Source organism: Zingiber officinale, chromosome 4A, assembly GCF_018446385.1.
Source record: "Zingiber officinale cultivar Zhangliang chromosome 4A, Zo_v1.1, whole genome shotgun sequence".
Classification (NCBI taxonomy): domain Eukaryota; kingdom Viridiplantae; phylum Streptophyta; class Magnoliopsida; order Zingiberales; family Zingiberaceae; genus Zingiber; species Zingiber officinale.
The window spans coordinates 95,613,007-95,635,184 of NC_055992.1; the positions used below are offsets into that span (position 1 = coordinate 95,613,007).

A 22,178-nucleotide genomic window follows, 5' to 3' on the forward strand; every position below is an offset into this window, starting at 1 on the left:
GTCTTCTCCTCTGCCTAGCTTCACTCACTAGGTCTTTCACCTGGTTTCACTCACCAGGATCTCCCAACTGCCTGACTTTACTCACCAGAACTTCCTATCTGCCTGGGTTCACTCACCAGGACTTCCCAGTCGAGTATCCGTTCAACCTTGACTTACTTGACTCTTATTCATACATAACTGGTCAACCTTGACCAAAGGAGAATTATACCAACAATCTCTCCAAATGAACGATTACACCTACAATCTCCATGTATTGTCAAACATTGAAATCCAAATTTCAAGACTCAAGCTTGAGCTATCTCAAGCGTAGTCAACCAGGTCAACCTTGACCAAGGGAATATTGCATAGATGTCTGTGTGACGGCTCGATGTGGTCGGTTTTTCTTGATTTCTTCATTTGTTGTGCGACAACGAAGTTCATTGCCTTGCAGCCTTTATTGGACCTTAACTGATTCACCTGAGCTCCCTGATTGGTTTAGGCATCCACATGACCAGCATAATTATGTGGACGCCGATGACTTTGTGCTCCAAACTAAGTTGGAACTTTTGGAAGCTAGTGATTCCAAAAGGAAAACCACCGACTCTAGGTTTGATTATGGAAAGGAGCCTTGCAATATAGACAATAATGATGTTGATAAGATATGTAAAGTTTTAAGGTTGAACTTCACGTCTTTTGAAGATCTCTTCCAAGCTTTTGTCGGTTGCAATGTAGACATTTCTGAGGTTTTAATCAATACGGTGTTGAAGAGATTTAGTAATGACTGGTTTCCAGCCTTTGGCTTCTTTAGGTGGGCTGGTGCTCTAGCAAGTTTCAAACACTCTCCTATTTCTTATGATATGTTGGTTGATATTTTAGGGAAATCGAAACAATTTGATGTGATGTGGAGTTTGATCAATGAGATGGTTTGTCTTGGAGGCTTAGTGTCACTAACTACCATGACCAAGGTGATGAGAAGGCTTGCTTGAGCCGGTAGGTGGGGTGATTCCATAAAGACTTTCAAAAGCATTGAGAGCTTTGGTGTTAGGAAAGATACCATTGCTATTAATGCACTATTAGATACCTTGTGTAAGGAGCAGCGTGTTAAGCATGAAAGAGATGCATTTTTGGAATTGAGGGATGAAGTACAACCTAATGCTAGTAGTTTTAATATTTTGATTCATGGATGGAGCAAAGCACGGAAAATAGAAGAGGTTATAAGAACGATTGAGGAAATGAGAGAATTTGGTTATACCCCTTGTGTGATTACATTCACTTCTCTGATTGAAGGTTATTGCTTGGAAAATAACTTTAGAATGGTCAGTGCAATTCTTAATGAGATGTGTGGGCATGGGTGTCAACCCAATGTTGTCAAATATACTATAATAATACATTCTTTGGCTAAGGCCAAAGAAATTCAAGAAGCCTTGTTGGTATTTGAGATGATGAAGGATGATGGTTGTGCTCCAGATACCTCATTCTGTAATTCTTTGATTGTTTTGATGGGGAAGTCAGGGAAATTGCGAGATGCACATCACATATTTGAGCAAATGTTTAAAAACGACATCTTACCAGATGTGACCACATTCAATACCTTAATTTCAGCTTCTTGTGATTACTCTGAGGCAGAGAATGCTCTAAAGCTAGTCTTCTCAATGCAAGAATTTGATTGCAAGCCTGACATCAAAACTTACACACCCTTATTGAAACTTTGTTGTAAATGGAAATGGGTGAGAGTCCTTTTGTATTTACTTGGACACATGTTTAAGAAAGATATTAGCCTTGACTCTAGTGCACATAATCTGTTGGTGCTTAGACTTTGCCGAAATGGAAAAATAGAACAATCTTGTTTATTTTTTGAGAAAATGTTCATAACGGGGTTCACACCTAAACAAAACACATACTGTATTCTAATCAAGGAACTGGAAAAAAAGAATATGGATAGAGTAAAGTTAAAGATACAACAATGCATGTTGCAGGCTGGGACAATGAAACTAGGTGGTTTTCAGCAATTGTATAAGCATCATAATGAATGAAGGCCAAGTGGTTGCTGATGGAAGTCATCTTTGAGTAATCTCATTTGTGGTTTACGAGGTAATTGTTGTGATTTAAACTTGTTCTTTTTCCAGTCTGGATTTATTGTTTTATTCAGGGTGTTTTATTGATTTCTATTAGTCCCCACCGACTGTCCACGCCATTGGGAGGGAGTAAATTAGGTATTGAGCAGACCTCATGTGGGGGCATTTTTCACCGGCTTTGCCGGGATTCAACCCTTGCTCCATACTGCAAACCTGCCATATTGTTACCGGCTCAGCCACACCTTGTGGGCATTTCAGTTCTAATTTAGTTATGAGGCGAATCTGTTAAGCAATTGTGCAATGCTTGCGGAAACTCTTTAAGAGGACTAATACGTTGATGAGTTACAACTGTGTGTGAACTTTAATCGTCATATCTACATATCCAAGGTTCAGAGTGTTTTTGATTCTACGTATTGATGATCTAGATGTCAATCTCTCCTTCCTACATAATAACAGTCTGTTTGAACTTGCATCATTGGAATGAACTGAAGGAGCTACATCTTGTGTTTGATGGAATCAGTGATACTTTGGCTATTAGTTGGAATAAATATTACAATAAGCACATGAAATGATTTATCGGGTTAAATCAATTTAGAAGCATGAGTAAAAATACTAACAAAAAATTATCCATTAGTACAATAAGCAAGTAAAGTATGAGCTAGTCTAATAGATTGAATCCCAATAAGAATATCTCTGATCTAGAGTCCCACAATAGTCCTCGGTCATGAAAGTGGAATGAAATATCAAACCACAATAGTCCTCCCTTGGATGATTGTGTTTCTTCTGTAACATGAGCCACTAGTGTTGTTTGTGGACCTGATCTCTATCATTTCTGACAAAATTGTTGTCTCTTTTAACATCTATTTCAATTTTTTTTTGTTTTTTTATTTTTGCAGACACTAGATATTGTGAAGGTAGAAAACAGTTGAGATCTCAATTCCACAGCAATTCATGTATGTTCTATGTGGAACTCCCTGATTGTTCAACTCTGTTTCATGTTGTTGATGACAAGAAGTTTCCTGTTCAATTTGGACATGAGGTAATTTGTACAATGTCACATTTACCTTGTATTGGTTTTTCCCCTTGTCTTTGTTTAACAATAACATAACACATGTAGGGTCATAGGACTTTTTTTTTTATAATCCACGAGTCAGTGCCTTGGACTCAACTAATCCTGGAGGTGGGTGTCCTTCCTCTTGGTTCGCCCACCGGGTAAATCCGGAAGCACAAGCGGGACTTCTTCCCCTTTGAACATTAGCTCCGGTAATGTCCTTTTTGGTTGCAAGAAAAGCATGCAATGTGCTCCTTGCTTTTCTTTGTTGTGGGAGCGGTCTCCTTGGGCTTCTTCTTGCCCTTAAGTGCCACTTGTCATTTATTCTTGGCCAATTTTGGACAGTTACTTTTGTAGTGCCCTTTTCCCCTACACTCAAAGCATATAATATGATTTTTATTATTAATTGAAATAATTATATCTTCACGTGTAGAAATGACACTTGACCCTCCACTTGACTTTTCTTGATTTGTGGAGGTGGCACCATCTTTTTCTTCTTCGCTTGACCTCGAAGTAGAAGCTTCTCCTTCTTCTTGGTCCGGTGTCATCGAATGTCGCTCCCCCTCAATCCTAGAGGTGGAGGCTTCATCATCTTCATCCTCTTGCACATGAAACAAAGAGTATGCTCTCTTTTTATTCTTTTGATTGCACTCCTTTGAGGATGAAGCGTCTTGGACTTCTTCTTCGGAAGTTGAGCATCTTTCAACTTCGATGTCCTCTTCCTCTTGGTCTTGATCCAAGGAGTTGTCCTCTTTGGATTCTTCTTGATTTGGTACAGTGGAGGGTTCTTCATGAAGCTTGACCAATTTGTTTCACAATTCTTTTTGCATCTCCAAATTCTCTAATTTTGCATAGAAATGGACTTGGAAATAAACTAATCAATAATTTGGTTACCTTATCATTTGCCTCGCACTTTTGGATTTGCTCTTGACTCCATTTGCTATTCTTGAGGATCTTGCCTTTTGAATTCTTTGGAGTTTCAAAGCCTTCCATTAGAGTAAACCATTGCTCTATCTCCATCATAAGAAAATTTTTGATCCTTGATTTCCAAGAATCGAAGCTCATCATTGTAAATGATGGAGGTACCCTTATATCGAATCCGAGTCCATCTCAGAATTCCATCTTGAAGTTGAGCTCTTGATGAATTATTTGACTTGATGAATTTTGTTCCAACTTCTTCACCCTCTAGCTTTGTTGCCCTTTCCGGCGATGATTCCGGTGAAAAGCGACATCGCTCTGATACCACTTGTTAAGGTCGATAAGTAGCTAGAGGGGGTGAATAGCTCGTCGCGCTCGTCGTTGCTTGTTTCTTGGTGATGATACGCAATGGAAAGAACAAGAAACACAAATACAACGCTAACACTAGGATTTACTTGGTATCCACCTCAAGAAGAGGTGACTAATCCAAGGATCCACACGCGACACACACTCCACTAGTAAAAACACTCCTTTACGGTAACTACCAAAGGTGGAGAAACCTTGTACAAACTCACACAACAACAAGAAGAAAAGAAGAAGCAAATACTAGTAAATCTTATAAGATTTTATACAATGAACCCTAGCTAGCTTCTCTTTCTTATTTGGAACGTCTCTTGACCTTGGAAGTGTAAAAACACCTTGCTCCAAGAAGCTTCAAGAACTGGCGGTGAGCTCTGGAAATGTCGCAGTGAAGTGTCGAGAAGGATCGGGCGAAGTAGTGCTGAAAAAAACACTCGCAACGGCTTTATTCAAAGCCAACGGTCAGATGTCAATCGATTAAATTGCTCTCAATCGATTGGGGAGGCTTTGGTTCGATCGGTTGATCGATCCAGAGCGCCTCTGTGCTCTTTGAAATTGCTTGAATCGATTGCCCAATCAATTCAACATGTCTCGTGTGATTTCCAGGGTTATCATGCGATTTTCCAGCCTCCCAATCGATTGCCCGATCAATTGGAGGTTTCAATCGATCAACTGATCAATTTAGAAGCTCACTGTTTGCTCAGGAACTCTCCCAATCGATTGATCAATCGATTGAGGAAGTTTTGATCGATTACTCAATCGATTCAGACCTTTTCTGCACAAAATCACGTCAACTAATCAATTTATCAATCGATTGAACCCCCCAATCGATTGGAAAGCAGAAAACTGTGTGGAGCTTGAAATTAGCTTCGTTTCCCATCCGAGATCACCTCATTCCGATATCCAAGTCAAAAGTTATGACTTTCGGAAGTTTACTACGTCCGAACTTCCTAGTTCCATGCCAACTTCCTATTAGACTTACGACCACTAAGAGTTTGGTCAACTTGACCCATCTGGACTTTCTCTTTATCAACTTCTCGCTGGACTTCTGAACACTAAGTGTGGTTCTCCTTAACCCACTTAGATATACCGTCTCGTGCCAAGTGTCCGGTCCTCCGTGACCCACTTGGACTTCCTTCCACCAGATGTCCGATCACCCTTGAGCCATCTGGTTTCCTTGTGCCAAGTATCAGGTCAATCCTTTGACCAACTTGAACTTTTCAATACCAGGTGTCCGGTCAACCTTTGACCCATCTGGATTTCCACATGTCTGGCTTCACTCACCAGGTCTTTCAATCTGTTTGGCTTCACTCACCAGGACCTTCACTTAGCTTCACTCACTAGGTTTTTCACCTGGCTTCACTCACCAGGATTTTTATACTGCCTGGCTTCACTCACCAAGACTTCTCCTCCGCCTAGCTTCACTCACTAAGTCTTTCACCTGGTTTCACTCACTAGGATTTTCCTTCTGCCTGACTTCACTCACCAGGACTTCTCCTTTGCCTAGCTTTACTCAATAGGTCTTCTCCTCTGCCTAGCTTCACTCACAAGGTCTTTCACCTGGCTTCACTCACCAGGATCTCCCAACTGTTTGACTTTACTCACCAGGACTTCCCATCTGCCTGGGTTAACTCACCAGGACTTCCCAGTCGAGTATCCGTTCAACCTTGACCTACTTGACTCTTCTTCACACCTAACTGGTCAACGTTGACCAAAGGAGAATTGTACCAACAATCTCTCCAAATGAACGATTACAGCTGTAATTTTCATGTATTATCAAACATCGAAACCCAAACATTAAGACTCAAGCTTGAGCAATCTCAAGCGTAGTTAACCAGGTCAACCTTGACTTAGGAAATATTGCACAAATGTCTGTGTGATGGCTCGATGTGGTCAATTTTTCTTGATTTCTTCATTTGCTGTGCGACAATGAATTTCATTGCCTTGCAGTTTTTATCGGAACTTAACTGATTCACCAGAGCTCCCTGATTGGTTTAGGGATCTACATGACTAGCATAATTATGTGGACGTCGATGATTTTGTGCTCCAGACTAAGTTGGAATTTTTGGAAGCTAGTGATTCCAAAAGGAAAACCACCGACTCTAGGTTAGATTATGGAAAGGAGCCTTGCAATATAGACGATAATGATGTTGATAAGATATGTAAAGTTTTAAGGTTGAACTTCACGTCTTTTGAAGATCTCTTCCAAGCTTTTGTTGGTTGTAATGTAGAAATTTCTAGGGCTTTGATCAATATGATAATGAAGAGATTTAGCAATGACTAGTTTCCAGCCTTTGGCTTCTTTAGGTGGGCTATTGCTCGAGCAAGTTTCAAACACTCTTCTATTTCTTATGATATGATGGTTGACATTCTAGGGAAATCGAAACAATTTGATGTGATATGGAGTTTGATCAATGAGATGGTTTGTCTTGGAGGCTTAGTGTCACTAACTACCATGACCAAGGTGATGAGAAGGCTTGCTGGATTTGGTAGGTGGGGTGATGCCATAAAGATTTTCAAAAGCATTGAGAGCTTTGGTGTTAGGAAAGATACCATTGCTATGAATGCACTATTAGATACCTTGTGTAAGGAGAAGAGTGTTAAGCATGCAAGAGATGCATTTTTGGAATTGAGGGATGAAGTACAACCTAATGCTAGTAGTTTTAATATTTTGATTCATGGATGGAGCAAAGCACGAAAAATAGAAGAGACTATAAGAATGATTGAGGAAATGAGAGAATTTGGTTATACCCCTTGTGTGATTACATTCACTTCTCTGATTGAAGGCTATTGCTTGGAAAAGAATTTTAGAATGGCTAGTGCAATTCTTAATGAGATGCGTGGGCATGGGTGTCAACCCAATGTTGTCACATATACTATAATAATGCATTCTTTAGCTAAGGCCAAAGAAATTCAAGAAGCCTTGCTGGTATTTGAGATGATGAAGGATGATGGTTGTGCTCCAGATACCTCATTCTATAATTCTTTGATTTTTTTGATGGGGAAGTCAGGGAAATTGCGAGATGCACATCACATATTTGAGCAAATGTGCAAAAACGACATCTTACCAGATGTGACCACATTCAATACCTTAATTTCAACTTCTTGTGATTACTCTAAGGCAGAGAATGCTCTAAAGCTAGTCTTCTCAATGCAAGAATTTGATTGCAAGCCTGACATCAAAACTTATACACCCTTATTGAAACTTTGTTGTAAATGGAAATGAGTGAGAGTCCTTTTGTATTTACTTGGGCACATGTTTAAGAAAGATATTAGCCTTGACTCTAGTGCATATAATCTGTTGGTGCTTGGACTTTGTTGAAATGGCAAAATAGGATAATCTTGTTTATTTTTTGAGAAAATGGTCATGACGGGGTTCATATCTAAACAAAACACATACTGTAATCTAATTAAGGAACTAGAAAGAAAGAATATGGATAGAGTAAAGATAAAGATACATCAATGCATGTTGCAGGCTGGGACAAAGAAACTAGGTGGTTTTCTGTAATTGTATATGCATCATAATTGTGGAAAAAAGGCGAATACGCTCAATCTCAGCGCCCCCGCCAACCCGTCCGAAGGCCAACACGGAGGAGGTAAATCACTGGCGACTACTAGCCTTTGGAATAGTGACTAGCACATAAGGGAGGTATTTTCCTCGTCTTTACCGAGATTCGAACCCCAGACCTCATTGTGGCAACACCTCATGCGCTAGCCACTAGACTCATCCGAGGGGATGTATATGCATCATAATGAATGAAGGCCAAGTGGTTGCTGATGGAAGTCATCTTTGAGTAATCTTATTTGTGGGTTACGAGGTAATTATTGTGATTTAAGTTTGTTTTTTTCCAGTCTAGATTTATTGCTTTCTTCAGGGTGTTTTATTGATTTCTATTAGTCCCCATCGACTGTCCACGTCATTGGGAGGGAATAAATCAGATATTGAGCAAACCCCATGTGGGAGGACATTTTTCACCGCCTTCGCCGGGATTCGACCCTTGCTCCATATTGCAAATCTGCTATATTGTTACTTACTCAGCTACGCCTCGTCGGCATTTCTGTTTTGCATTTGAATCATAGGTTTTTCTTCTTTTTCTTTGCAGATCTCTTATGATTTGGCTTTTGATCTTGGTTTTAGATGCTTGCTTGTTCTGTTGAACACCTGACCTGACCTTGCTCTGATATTGGATATTTGATGTGTCAACTCATATATTTTTATGATTATTTTTTTTCTTTTATGCTCTGCATATTCCCATTTTTAGTTGTTGAAGTTACTTATTTTTGTTGTAGGTTTCATTGTGAAAGTTCTATTTGTTGGAACTGGATCACCAATCTTTGTCCTTGTTAATGTTCTGGCAATCTGTAATATCTAATTTGTTTCTGTTTGGATAATCATCAAGATCAGAGGACAAAACCACTCTAGGGTATGTTGATCTGTTTTACTTTGTTGTTTTTTCTTTTAAGTTATTGTATTAGAATTTTCATTTTGCATGGATTGGTCTTGTTAGATCACATTCTGATTTCATTTTTGATAAGTGGTCTTTTGTTAAGCCACTTAAGTCATGAGTGAAGAGTTTGGTACTTAAGATGTGAAAATATATTTTAAAACAGTTTTGTGTATATATATTATGAAAAAATGTCATAAAAGGTTCCATTTAGGAAGAATTTGGCAAATGATTTGCTTTTTAACCGTGATGTATCTTGTTATCTTCTATTATATGTTACTATATTTTCTAGCTTAAACTTGAAAGGACTTGCTTCACACTGTTGATCAATTTAAGTTCTCCACTTCCATGCTTTCACCAGATCGGCATAACATATTAACATAGCTAGTGACATATAAATCCTATATATGCATGTCAAATGAAATTGAATTCAAACTAAAATAAAAACATACAAAAAAAAAATCACATCAGCATGTTGTCGACCACTTTCATTGAAAATTCTACCATATGTAAAATACACCATTCCGTTTTAAGTCAGATAACGTAATTCATCAACCAATAATTCAGAAACAAGAATTGAGCTTGTTTTAAAAGCACACCAGCAGAATTTTCAAGTCACTGGATTTTCAATTAAGCCCATGAGCCATCTCTTTCTGCCTCAATGTTACTTGCATAAATAGTGTAGAGTACACATCTGATAGGTTAGATTCAGATTGAGAATATCGGTGGTAGACAAAGAAATCAATTGTGAATAAAGGGTCTTGAGTGATTGAAACAAGAACCATCCAGAACAAATGTACTTCACAATACTATTTGCTTTCTTAAAATCCATGTCTTTCAAATTAAACATAGTCAAGTTGATGATGTTCAAATCTTTCTTAGGCCTGCCTAGGTGCAGTGAATTTATCAGTTATGACTTAGCTTAAACATGAATGAATATAGAGGAACCATCAAAACACTTTTACACCAAAGAATCCACCAAAAGCTGGTGCATTCAGTCCTTGGTACTCTAAAAAAGGTAGATCCGCTACCTTAATGACCCCCTAGAGCCGGTCCACGGATATGGAGGGAGGTTCATGCAGGTATATAGGCGTTGAACGTATGGTGGGATCGACCATGTCAGCCATCACCCCGGAGGATCGACCCATGACCATTACGCCAGAGTTGTCATGCGTCCACCGTTTGTGCTACGCCCTGGGGGTCAGTCCTTGGTACTCTAACTTAGCTTAAGCACAAAAGAAAATAGAGGAACCATCAAAACACTTAAACACCAAGGAATCCACCAAAAGCTTTTCTTACTAGCATTTTACATGTCATAAAAGGATTATAAACATTATAGCTACTGAATTGTATTGACATTTTCTGTTTCATATCACTTTGTAATTATTCTCTAACAAATTTGATATCACCTTCATACAATCCAGTAATGGTTGCTACTCCTTTAATTGACACTTGATAATAAATTACTCAGGTGCAACACCCCCTCATTTATCTTGTAGGTTTTCTGCTTTTGTCATAAAAGACCATCATGTCATAATCTATTCCACAGTACTAGAAAAGATTAGTGCATATGATTAGAAAATATTTTTACAACAAACTGTAAAACAGAGTGGTCATCCATGTCTTGGGTACATGTTTAAGAAAGGATTTGCCTTGACTCTAGCACCTTTAGTCTTTTGGTGCATGGTCTTTTTTCCAAAATGGCAAAATAGAATACCTTATTATCTACTTTTTGACAAAATGATAATGCCGGGCTTCACACGTAAACAACATGTATAATATTCTAACCAAGGAATTGGAGAGAAAAAAATATGCACGGAGCAAGGTTAAGGATTCAACAATTATACTACAGTTCGGGCAGTGAAACTATCTAGGTAGAATAACATCATACTGTATGAAGCCCAAGTGGTGGTCCTGGATGTATGCATTTAGTTTATATCTAATATGAAGAAACGGTCACTCTTTTCTCCCTTTCTTTTACAGTGTTTTATGTTTTCTAATTAAATTACACATGGCCAGATAATTTATCTGGATTTAATTTAACGTCGATTGATATGTTGAGCCCATGATCAATAACTACCACCCACCGCATCCTCTATTTTTGTATTATATTAAACTTCATTAAGGGAAGATTGAAGTCAGTGATGTATGCCCAACACTGGATCCTCAATTGTTCACTTATTTGGTTTATGCTTAATAAGACTGTAAGCCCGGGCCAGAGCTTGTGTCCACTGCCCCATCCGCCGCATTACTTTTGTCGACTGTATCTCATTATCAATGTACCAGTAGTACCTTACACCTATTGCACCGAAAATCATCAGTGCAAATTACAAGAATCACACTGGTCTATGATTGCTTATTTCAAACCTCTTGCCTGTTTTTCCGACTGCACGCCACACCCAACACATTGCTAGCTTCTCATTGTCGATTCATATTCTCAAGCTTGTTTGCATTGGCTGCGCTACTTCAGTGGCGTGATGCATCTCATTGTCAGCTTTACCAGCATCATGATCACTGTTAATATCCACATATTATTTTGTTGCCAAAATCTGAATTGTGGTCGAGTCCATTGAAAGTAGTTACCATTGACGGTAGAAAACCCGGTGTTGCCAACGAATAGATGACAAAAGGCAGTGGGATTGATCTACACTTTCCACTACTGGAAGTGATTTCATCTATCTCCCCCCTTTTTTCAGATTGAGGAATTTTGTTGCCTATATTGCTTTTTGTACATGCATGTGGTCAAATTTGATTTTTTTTCTTTGTCGTAGGATTCTTCTTCATTCGAAGTATTCTTTCATTTTGCATGATGTTAATTGATTATGAATGAGTCTTGTGCAAATTACTTCTATGAAATTTTTTTTCTTATCTTTGAGAGTCATATTGTAAGAACGGACTCAATATAGATTACTGTTCATAGATTCAATCATTTCAAGAGATCATTTATGAAGATTAAGAAAACTCACCTTAAGATTGAATTAAAGGGACAACCTCAATGTAAGTGTGTATAAAGTCCATTATATGTTTGAATGATTCAGATTATTGTTAGAAGGTTATCAATCTCATCCAAATACATGTTTTTCTAATGTATGCTAGGGGGTTCTTTATCAACTAGTGGAAGTATTTTTGAAGCATAGGTACATTTACATGAATAAATTATGTGTTTAACAATTATTTCTAGATCTTAATTCATGTCATTTCCTTTAGACGATGGGAGATTCATATTCATACACTGACCAAGCAAAAATAGGTGGAATGACTGAAATCTGCGTGCTTGAAATTAATATTTGATCTGGATCTTGAGACTTGGTAGATGACCATTGCCTTCGACCACTTTGGTGAAGGACTAATTCAACGAATGCCTAGGTAAATTCCGATCGTCACTTTTTCTTTGTCGATAAATTGACATTTGGTATTGTTGTTTTCCAATGTGACAACCTAAAAGGTTCAGGTACAATTATTTTGAAGTAGTGAATAATGACTACACTCATTGGGAGATGTGATTTGAGGAAGTGCAAATCCAACTACAAACACTAAGGAAACTGATAATTAGCACCCACAAATCTCGCCGCCAAGGAGGAAAAACATAAGTTGTTTCATCAAAATATCCATGGCAAGTTAGATATTGCAAAGAACTAAAAAAATGTGATGGTTTCATTTCCAGATTACCAAGAGAGAGTTTCAAGTAAAAGCATCGTTGGATTATACACGTGATTGTCAGATTTTTTTTCCCTTTCCTCTTCACATTCATGGACATGCAATTTGTATTTCCAGATTACCAAGAGAGAGTTTCAAGTAAAAGCAATTTGAAGTATACATGATTTAGAAAGATCTTGCTTATCTACAGCTGGGTTCGTTCTTGGGTAGATTCATCTGCTTGGATGGGCTGTGTAGACCGATTGAACTAGAAGGATTCGACAAGTCGAATGTGTTGAACGATTTAATGGTTTGTCTAGTTGAAATGGACAAACAAGCTTAGTTGAGCAGTTAGATAAATTAGTTTAACTAATCGAACTAATCAAACAAAATGAATTGAAATCAAACATGTCGAACAAACTTATAAGAAGGTAGAAACATGTCATACAAGTCACTTGAGCTGGTGCAACCAAATGGGATGGTTGAGCTGATCGGCTTGGGGGGTCAACTGGGTTCAGGCTTGATAGTTTTGGTCTCATTTTTGAAATTAAAAAGACCTCTCAAATTGTATAAATCATAAAAGGTACATTTTGTTCTTATAAAAAAGCTAAAAGATGTTTCCCTAATGATTTTATAACAAAAATATCCATTATTTTAGCATTGTAGTAGAAGTTATTTAACAATTATTACAATGTATTTATGATGAAAGTATAGTTCAGTCTGATTTAAGTGTGAAATAGACAATTTTTTACATTATACTTAAATTCTAAATTCTAAAATTTTAAACTTTCAATTTTAAATTTTTGATAATCTTATATCAAAACACACTTGATTAACAATATTTAAGGTTTTTAAAATTATTTTAAATTAATCAAATCACTATAAAACTATTGTAGAAGCAACTAAGTAACTACTATAATACTATAACAATATTGTATTAGGTGTTACGAATTGTAACAATTAAATAATAACTTTTATATATTCTATTACTATAATAATATTGGAAATAAAAAATAATATTGTAGATAAACATTGTACAAATTGTATACGTTAAGATAAAAATACTTTAGGGATAAATCCTTTTGATTTTTGACTAATTTTGAATTAACTAATTTGATTGAGCTTAGTTGGAGTAGATTAACACTGATTTTTTATTCTGTTTTATTTTTTATTTCTTGTATTTTTTTAAAAAGGAGTTAAATTTTGGGTTGGGGTATTTTTAGACCATAAACCATATCATATCATGCGTCTCCCACGTGCGAGGTATCGCTCCCGAACCCCGCCCTCCTCCGCCTCCGTCACGCGTTTGATCTCGTCGGAGGTGCTCTAATATCACCGGAGATGCGATCGATGGCTGGAAAGCGCTTGTGGTGGCTAGCTCGTCCCTAGCCCTCTCTTCCTCTTTCTCTCATAGTGGCATTCCCTCTTACACCATCTTCTTCTCTAGCCCTAGACGCCGGAACCTTGGTGTTCGTCTTGTACCCGCCGCCGACTATCTCTTTTCTCAACCTGGTCATCGCCTTCCGGAAGGGGAGGCACGAGGGTTTCCTTCGAGGTTGATTTTGACAGCAACATCTTCAAGGAGTGACATAACTACAGCAAGGCTTATTTTGACCTAGGTAAATTCCTTTTTTTTTCCCGGTATTTATTTTTATGGGATTATTGATCCAAAGGGAAATTGCACTCCAACATGAAGTTTATAGAGTTTTGAAGGTTGTTTATAGTGTTTTTATGTGCTTATTTCAGCACATTTGGATTTGAGGTTGAGTCATCCTATTGTGTTTAATTGGTGAAGAAGTTCTTGAGACAGTACTGATCTAGGGGGGTACTGTTTGCTCTTGGTCAATACTATATAGTGTCTCTTGATCAACAGTAATTGAAAAAAGAGATGGATGAGGTGCTTGGCCTACTTAGTGGTAAATCAGAATGCTATTAATCACATGCAATAGCATGGTTGTGCTACTGATGCCACAATAAATCTTAGGCAATGAGGAGGTAGAGTTGGCTCGAGTAATTGAGTTTGTCAAAATAAATTTTTTTGACCAAATGTTAACCTATTAAATCCATTTTTTAATGATTCAATGAACTTTCAATCAATTTAATTTATTTTCTTGGTGTTAATTTGCTTATTTCTAGGTAATTTCTCGGAGCCTCTACTTTTTCTATACTTCTCCATCAATCTAAATGAGATAGCTGACTTCTCAGAAAATATTGGATTGGCTTTTGCTTATACCGACCTAACTTGGGTGATCCATATTGATATGAACTGATTTTGATAACTGTGGCTTAGCTAATATGAATACTGTAATATGGAGCTGATGCCTTTATTTTTGTAATGAACAATTTCCATATTGCTATACCCTTATATGTGTATAACATTCTTTAAATCTTTTTGTCAAGATTTTTATTTAGACTTCCAAGCGTATCCTGAGTCATAACTATTTTTTCTGTAATAGTTTTCTTCAGGAGCTTTCTAGAAAGTAAGAATTACTTACTAAAAAATTCAATTAAAGTATCTACTAATTGTATTATGCAAGGATTGCACACCTTATGGCTTTGCTAAAGTAAAACTGGAATAGTTAATAAATTGGTGATGTTATACTAACCTGAAAGCATTACTGAACATATGTCCATGTTCTTCGGCGCCATAATGTTGTCTAGTGTATAGTGTATACATTTTCAATTTAGTACATGCAGAATCAGCTAATTATCAGTCTGATGATGCATGTATTGCATGCAAGACAAGCTCTGCTCTTTCAGAATATAGTGCTGTATATACAGCTAAGTTTCATTTCTTTGCAGAAAAAGCTCCCCTTTTTTCTGTTTTTTACTTATATTTCATTATGGGAAGCACAGGTTCTGTTTATATATATCTTCTCTTGGCTGCATGATTCTACCCATGTATTATAGGATGTGGTTCCAATTATTTTGTATATCATTTTTGTCTTTATTATATTCTTTGTATCAGCAACTAATTTGTGGGTTTTCCAGTAAAAAAAATGAGGCGGCAAGCACAATATACTGATTCAGGCATCAATCCTATGATAACTGCTCAGATGCAGCAGCGGTTGTCAGAACAGAGATTACTGCACAACTCTGGTGCAAGAAATTATCCAGGTGGGTCTAGTAGTTTCCAGCCAGGTGAAGAGCGTCAACATATGTATTCTAAAGCAGAAGGACAATGGCAGTGGGATAGGGATGGGATAAAGTCAGGTTTAAATCAGCTTCCATCTCAAATGTATAAAGAAGGTAGGCACTTCTTTGATTTGACATAGAATTTCTTTCACTACTGTTCATGGTTTATTTTCCTTCATAGTCCAGTAAACTTTGTTCTAGTTTTCTTCTCTTCTTTAAGTACTTCAGCTCATAGTGAATTTGCTCTCAACCTGGCAATTGCCTTTCATCTTCTGGATGGATGACATTACTAGAAGATAAAATAAATAAATTTTACTATTCAAAAGCAATTATATATAGCTCTGCTTTGATATATGATAAAGATGATCTTGAAATACTAAAAGATGGCCAATTGATTTTATACTCATTATGGGTAAAATCACAATAGATAGATAAATTGCTAAAATTCTGGAGCCCAATGTAGATTTTGATTCCAAGGGATTAACTAAAGGAGGATTGGGGTGATTAGAGTTCAATTGAGGTGGTAAAGTTGAATTTGGTTTGCTCGAAGTGGAATAAATTGGGTAAAGGTGATGTTTGGGTTAAGGTGGAGGTTCATATTCATTTGGATTCCTAGGTTGGTTTCTTAGCTTTTTTGAGGTGAGGTCAATGCTCTTTATTGTTATTGTAATTGATCAACCTTTCCGACGTAGGGGAAGAAGCTCCGGGTGCGACGTTCGAATTAAATGTTTGCAAAGAAAGACATAGGAAGATAATTCGTAATCAAAGAGAAGTCGCCTTTAGATTTAAACGAAAATAAACTTTATTCAAATCAAAGCCAAAATCAATATCAACCCCCTTCTTTCAAGAGCCCTAACCCTTGTTTAAATAATATAAGAACTAAGAAAAAGTTGCAATAGAAAAAAGAAAAAATAAAAGAAAATTCATCCTTAAAAAAAGAGAGAAAATCTAAACTAGTTTTTAGAAAAGAAAACTAATCCTTAAAAAAAAAAGAAAAAGACTCCTAATTAATTCTAAAATCCCTAAACAGACTTAAAATACAAAAAATATAAAAAAAAACAAAAATTACCAATAATACCCAAATTACCTAAAATACCAAAAACCCTATAATAATAATAATAATAATAATAATAATAATAACAACTAGTATCATCAGGTGGTAACCCCGGAGGAAGTTCTCCTGGCACCAAATTGACAAAATCTACTAGTAGCTTCTGAACTTTGGGAACCGTGATCCAAATGTAACTTTTTCCAAACTTGTGAAGTTGAAAATTAATTTCGAACACATCAATTCCATCAGTTGATATCTGAATGGTAGAGAGTATCCTTCATGTAGTGGAATATGTATTTGAAGAGACCATACACGAAATTTTGACCAAGTTTGTTTCCCCATCTTGTGAATTTCCTTCCATAACAAATCCCTTTGTTCAATGTTCTCGTAAAGACAGCCCTCAACAACAAACACATCTAAAGAGTAGCTAGCATTTGTTGAGAATACATGTGCTTCTTGAATATTAAAGCCAAGCAATGAAGTCAGTAAACTCAAAAGCTGTGGTACGTCATTAGTTGAAAGGTGATCTCGTGCATTGACGTAGATAAGGGTGCAGAGTTTGCATTACTATCATCATCTTTGATGGTGATTCTAGCAGCTACCGGTGGCTTCATTGAAGAGTAATGTTCACACAAGTCATATGCATAACAGGATGGTATGTCAATTTCAAGAAAAGGGTCTGGTCGGCAAATCGAACAAATGGAATCTTCCAGCATGTAATTCATTACTACCACGTGTTTGAAAAATAAGCAAGTCTTTTGTGCTTCTTGGATTAAAATTGTTTTTTTGCGATATAAAAGGATCATTGTTGTGGCTTGCTGCATTTTGCATCTTCAAAGTGATTTCTATTTCTTCATAAGCTTGAGATATCTTCATTTGAAGCCAGTAAGCATCAATGTCCTGGACATTAATAGTTAAACCCTCATTAATTTCATCCATGATGTCGTCATCAATCTTGTTTCAGCAGCAAATCATCTGTTTAACTCCAAGAGTGCAAGCAAGTAGAGCATTCTCATGGATCCAACCGTTCTTGGAGATATCGCCTTCGATGCCATCCGTGGTGGAATCGATGATGAGAATAGCGCAATCAGCCTCATCATCTATTGGCTCACTAGTTGACTTGATCTCGTCATCGTCTTAAATTGGATCAACAGCTATTTCAATTTTGTCGTCCATATCTTTCTCAAGAAATATTTTATTCAAATTAAAATAAAATAATTTACGACCTTTAAGATCTTGGGTACTATGATCACTATGTGAGATTTCCTCAGCCAGGCACACTCCCTTAGCCAGAACCTGCCTGTCACAACCTCGACCATGTACCTCACAATCTTCTAAATCTTGTGTCGCTAGACGCTGGGATAACTCCGTAACTTATTTATGTAGATCTTCGATGAGCTCATAGGATATGCTTCCATTCTGGTGCAAGACTTCCTCAGCCGGAACTTGTCTTTCACGACCACGACCTTGACCTTGACCTTGATTACGGTGATCATCCATGGATCTAAGGCTCTGATACCAACTAACACAGGGAAGAAAATTCGGATGAGACGTTCGAATTAGAGGTTTGCAGAGAAAGATATAGGAAGATAATTCGTAAACAAAGAGAAGTCGTCTCTAGGTTTAAATGAAAATAAACTTTATTCAAATCAAAACCAAAATCAATAACAACCCTTTCTTATAAGAGCCCTAACTCTTGTTTAAATAACCTAAGAAATAAGAAAAAGTCGCAACAGGAAAAAGAAAAAGTGAAAAACAAACTCATCCTAAAAAAGAGATAAAATCTACAATAATTTTTAGAAAAAAAACTAATCCTTAAAAAAAGGAAAAAGACTCCTAATTAATTCTAAAATCTCTAAACAGAGTTAAAATACAAAAAAAAATATAAAAGGACAGAAATTGCCAATAATACTCAAATTACCAAAATTACCCAAAATACCAAAAACCATATAATAATAATAATAATAATAATAATAATAATAATAATAATAATAATAATAATAATAATAATAATAATAATCCGTGGATCCTCTTTCTTGATCGTCCTATCTATGTATTATTGGGCTTTTATTGGCCTTTTGAGTGAATGTCTGGATGCCACTTGCCACAGAATTCTGAGTGTAAACAGCTTGTTCCTCATGATGATCTTTCTAGGTTGACGAGACATAATGTCAAGCTCCCTTTGACTAAAATTGTTACACATAGATTAGGCCCTATTTTTCTGTTTACTTATACCTATGGACAGCGATCTATGCTATTAGATGGCAATATTTATTCGCTGAGAATTTGATGTGCTATGTTTCTTAAACATTTTGCATTAATAACAGCATTAAGTTTTAACCTTCCATATCACTGCCTTACTTTGAACCGACACCTCCATGTATCACCTTTTATCATAATTTAACTTAATTCAAGTAATTAATCTTTATATCTATTTGTGCAATGCATGGCTGCAACTTGTAAAAAAATAAAGTTAGGATCCATCCTCACAGGTTGATTTATACATTATTATGGTCGCTATCAAGATCTATTGCAACCCTCTACCTTTTATGTACCAAGGGAGAATGCAAGCCAAGTTTTCTTTATAGTTTATTGTAGGGACAGAAATGTCATTAAGGCAGAAAGATTTGTATTTTGCTGTTGACTTAGGCATTACCACACATTCTGTATCTCTTCCAGAAATAAAGATTTTCAGGACTTCACTAAATGAAAGACCAAAAGATTCTAAATTTTCTAATTCTTCTCTCCCGAGTTGACGCACTATATCAAATCAAGTTACAAACAAGGTGTTTTCATTTTTTTGTAGCCTCATGTTTTTTATTATCTGCATAAGCATTATGTTTGTGCTCAAAATAGCTAAGTTTTCTTTCATTGAAATAGTTACTTAACTCTATCTTTGAACTAAATAAATGTTAATTTTTGCGCAGGTCAAGTAACTGATATTTCTCACACTTTGTTTGAGGAACAAGTATCTGATTCAAAATTAGGTATGGAGATGCTGGCCAGTAAGGATCCTAGAGCACAAGCTCGCCAAGATGAGTTGGAGACGAGATTTGATAGTAATTTTCCTCAAACATTTGAAGGACTTGAACAGAAATTTTTTAATGATATCATAAGCTTGAGTAAAGAGCAACAACAAGCAGAGGACAGAGAAAATGCTAGGCACAGAGAGGTAACACAAAAGATGCTATTTCTTTTCATTTTTGGTTGATAAAGAAGCTATTTCTTTTCGTCTTCTTTCTATTTTGGGAGGGGGGAGGGCTTGGTAAAAGAAACTATTTTCTTTTGTTTGGTCAATAATAAAGATGTTATTTCTAAATCATTGGGTTGTTGATGTCTTTTCGTGCATGTATTCTCTTAGTTGCCCCTTATTTACTACCATAGTGAGCTTCTATCACGCTTAGTCCTCTTACGCTTTGAGCCATATGCATGGAGCTATTTATGTAAATGACAATTATGTTACTGCTACTGCTACTACTAAGCCATTTCTGTGTTAATATTTCTTTGGATTGCATGACCATACCATAAAAGCTTAATCGACATTTTTCTATATGGGTGATGACAAGGCCATCCCCTTTGGAGAAATGTGTGAATGGCAATGGTAATCACAGAATAAGATTGCCTTTTCTAAAAAATGGTTGCTAACCTGGGGCATATTGACATTCCTATCCAATGGAAGCATTTGATGATCTGTTTATAAAGAAAAATTCATTTTTTTAAAAAATATTAGTATTTTTTATGTCATAAAATAATTATTTAGTGCCTTTAGTTAATTTCACATTTTATAAAATTAAGATTTTTAAGAATATATAATGATTTTTTTATGTTATCTCATACACTTTGTATTAATTCAAATGACAATCCATTCATAACAAGATTAATGAGATGACACAAGTTGGCACCCCTTAGAAAGTCCACTAAAGAGTGTTCAAGACTAGCTGAATAATATAATTGCTGGGCTACCGCCTTTTACCATCTATTTCCTTCTCATTTTTTGTATTTCTACTCTTTTGTGCAATTTCCAGTATGCAAGCATTTCAAATGACACTATCAAATTTTTTTTGTATTATCTTAGAGGTTAGATGAAATCAGTGCCAAATATCAAGAAAAACTGCTGGCTGTACGAGTTCGTCAAGCTACTCACAGGGAAGAGTTCCTACAAAAAGAGTCACAGGTGCGCCATCAGCAATATCAACAAGCTAATGTTAACAGCTACCAGAGTAATACTTATCAGAGTAATGCTGGAGCTAGAGAAGCTCGTGGCTTTGGCTCGCCGGCCAATGCCATCAGTGCATTTGGTGATGCGCATGGATATGTTTCAGGTCACTACGACTCTTTCGGGGAGCGAGCTGAATTTTCTGGAGGCAGGGGTCGCGGTTACGGTGGTCGGGGTCATTATCCTGGTGGTCGAGCTTATAATTCTAGAGGTTGACCTTTTTGAACACATCAAATGAATGTGAAATGGAGTCTGTTTCTCGTGTTTTTTATTGTATTTGTAGATTTGATTTTATTTGGAATCCAGTTGCACACTTGTTTTAACCAGCTGTTGCAGAGGACTTTATGGAATGTTCATTATGCAAGAATATGATCATGTAGCAGCTTCCTATCTTCCTAGAAGTTATTCCAGCATGGCATTGTTTCTTATGTTATAAGTTTGAGCTTATTAAGTTTGACAGTTCAGTTTAAAATTTTGAATTTATTTGATTAATTATTAAGTTAGATGATATACGCTGGTTTATTTTAAAAGTTTATTTATTCATCATATTAATGTTAATATTAATAATCAAAGTTTTATTAATAAATATGATTACTTTTATACTTTTACGTTTATTTTATTAATTGACATTAAGTGTTTAGTTTACTTCGACTAATCATGGGGTGATTGATTTGATTTTACAAAAAAAATTATTTCATCCTCCTAGAATAAATCAGGAAGCGTTTACGCATATTAAGAAAAATTTATTTATTAATTTATATTAAGAAAAATTTATCTATTAATTTATCAATCCTTAAATATTTGAGAAATTAAGAAGGTGTCATATGCACTTTGTTCATTGAAGCAAAAGGTAAAATTATTACCTTAGTGACTCCTCCATAACAGTCAATCATGAGAGACATTTGTCTTAACGTAACGACCCTTTGTATGTAAAAGTTAGACACCCAACGAGATATTTTGCATCTATTAAAAATTGATCCAGAATTATTGGAGCAACCATCCATGCAAGAACCAATTGTGTCAACTCACGGAGACTTGCACACTTTGTCCATTGGAGTAAAAGGTAATATCACTCATCCCAAATGACTCAGTATTGTTGGCCCCATGACAAGATATAGGTAGGTAAATTATAGAGAGCATTTTACCTTAGCGTAACGACTCTTTGTATGGGGAGGTCAGACACTCAATGAGACATTTTACATCCATTAGAAATTGATCTCAAGATCTATTGAAATAAACACTAGATATCAACTGTGCCAACTCATGGGGGCTTGCGCACTTTGTTCATTGTAGCAAAAAGGTTATTATGTTC

At 36.3% G+C, this 22,178-nt stretch overlaps 2 protein-coding genes and 1 pseudogene across 3 annotated transcripts; all 3 read left to right on the forward strand.

Annotated features, from left to right (window-relative positions):
- The first annotated feature begins 367 nt into the window (after positions 1–367).
- LOC121972519 lies at positions 368–2,074 on the forward strand (annotated as a pseudogene).
- A 4,764-nt stretch (positions 2,075–6,838) lies between these two features.
- Positions 6,839–8,756, forward strand: LOC121972520 (pentatricopeptide repeat-containing protein At3g22670, mitochondrial-like). The gene is made up of 2 exons (XM_042524177.1): positions 6,839–7,595; positions 8,674–8,756. Exons 1-2 carry the CDS (start codon positions 6,839–6,841, stop codon positions 8,754–8,756), a joined length of 840 nt encoding a protein of 279 aa, XP_042380111.1.
- A 4,947-nt stretch (positions 8,757–13,703) lies between these two features.
- Positions 13,704–21,294, forward strand: LOC121970251. 2 transcript variants are annotated; one of them, XM_042520839.1, is made up of 5 exons: positions 13,704–13,834; positions 13,912–14,083; positions 15,456–15,713; positions 19,578–19,822; positions 20,726–21,294. In XM_042520839.1, the coding sequence occupies exons 3-5, from the start codon at positions 15,464–15,466 to the stop codon at positions 21,080–21,082; spliced, it is 852 nt and encodes a 283-aa protein (XP_042376773.1). In that variant the 5' UTR covers positions 13,704–13,834; positions 13,912–14,083; positions 15,456–15,463; the 3' UTR covers positions 21,083–21,294. The 2 variants fall into 2 exon arrangements, with proteins under 2 accessions (XP_042376773.1, XP_042376772.1); XM_042520838.1 differs by having other exon boundaries at positions 13,704–14,083.
- Positions 21,295–22,178: the final 884 nt, after the last annotated feature.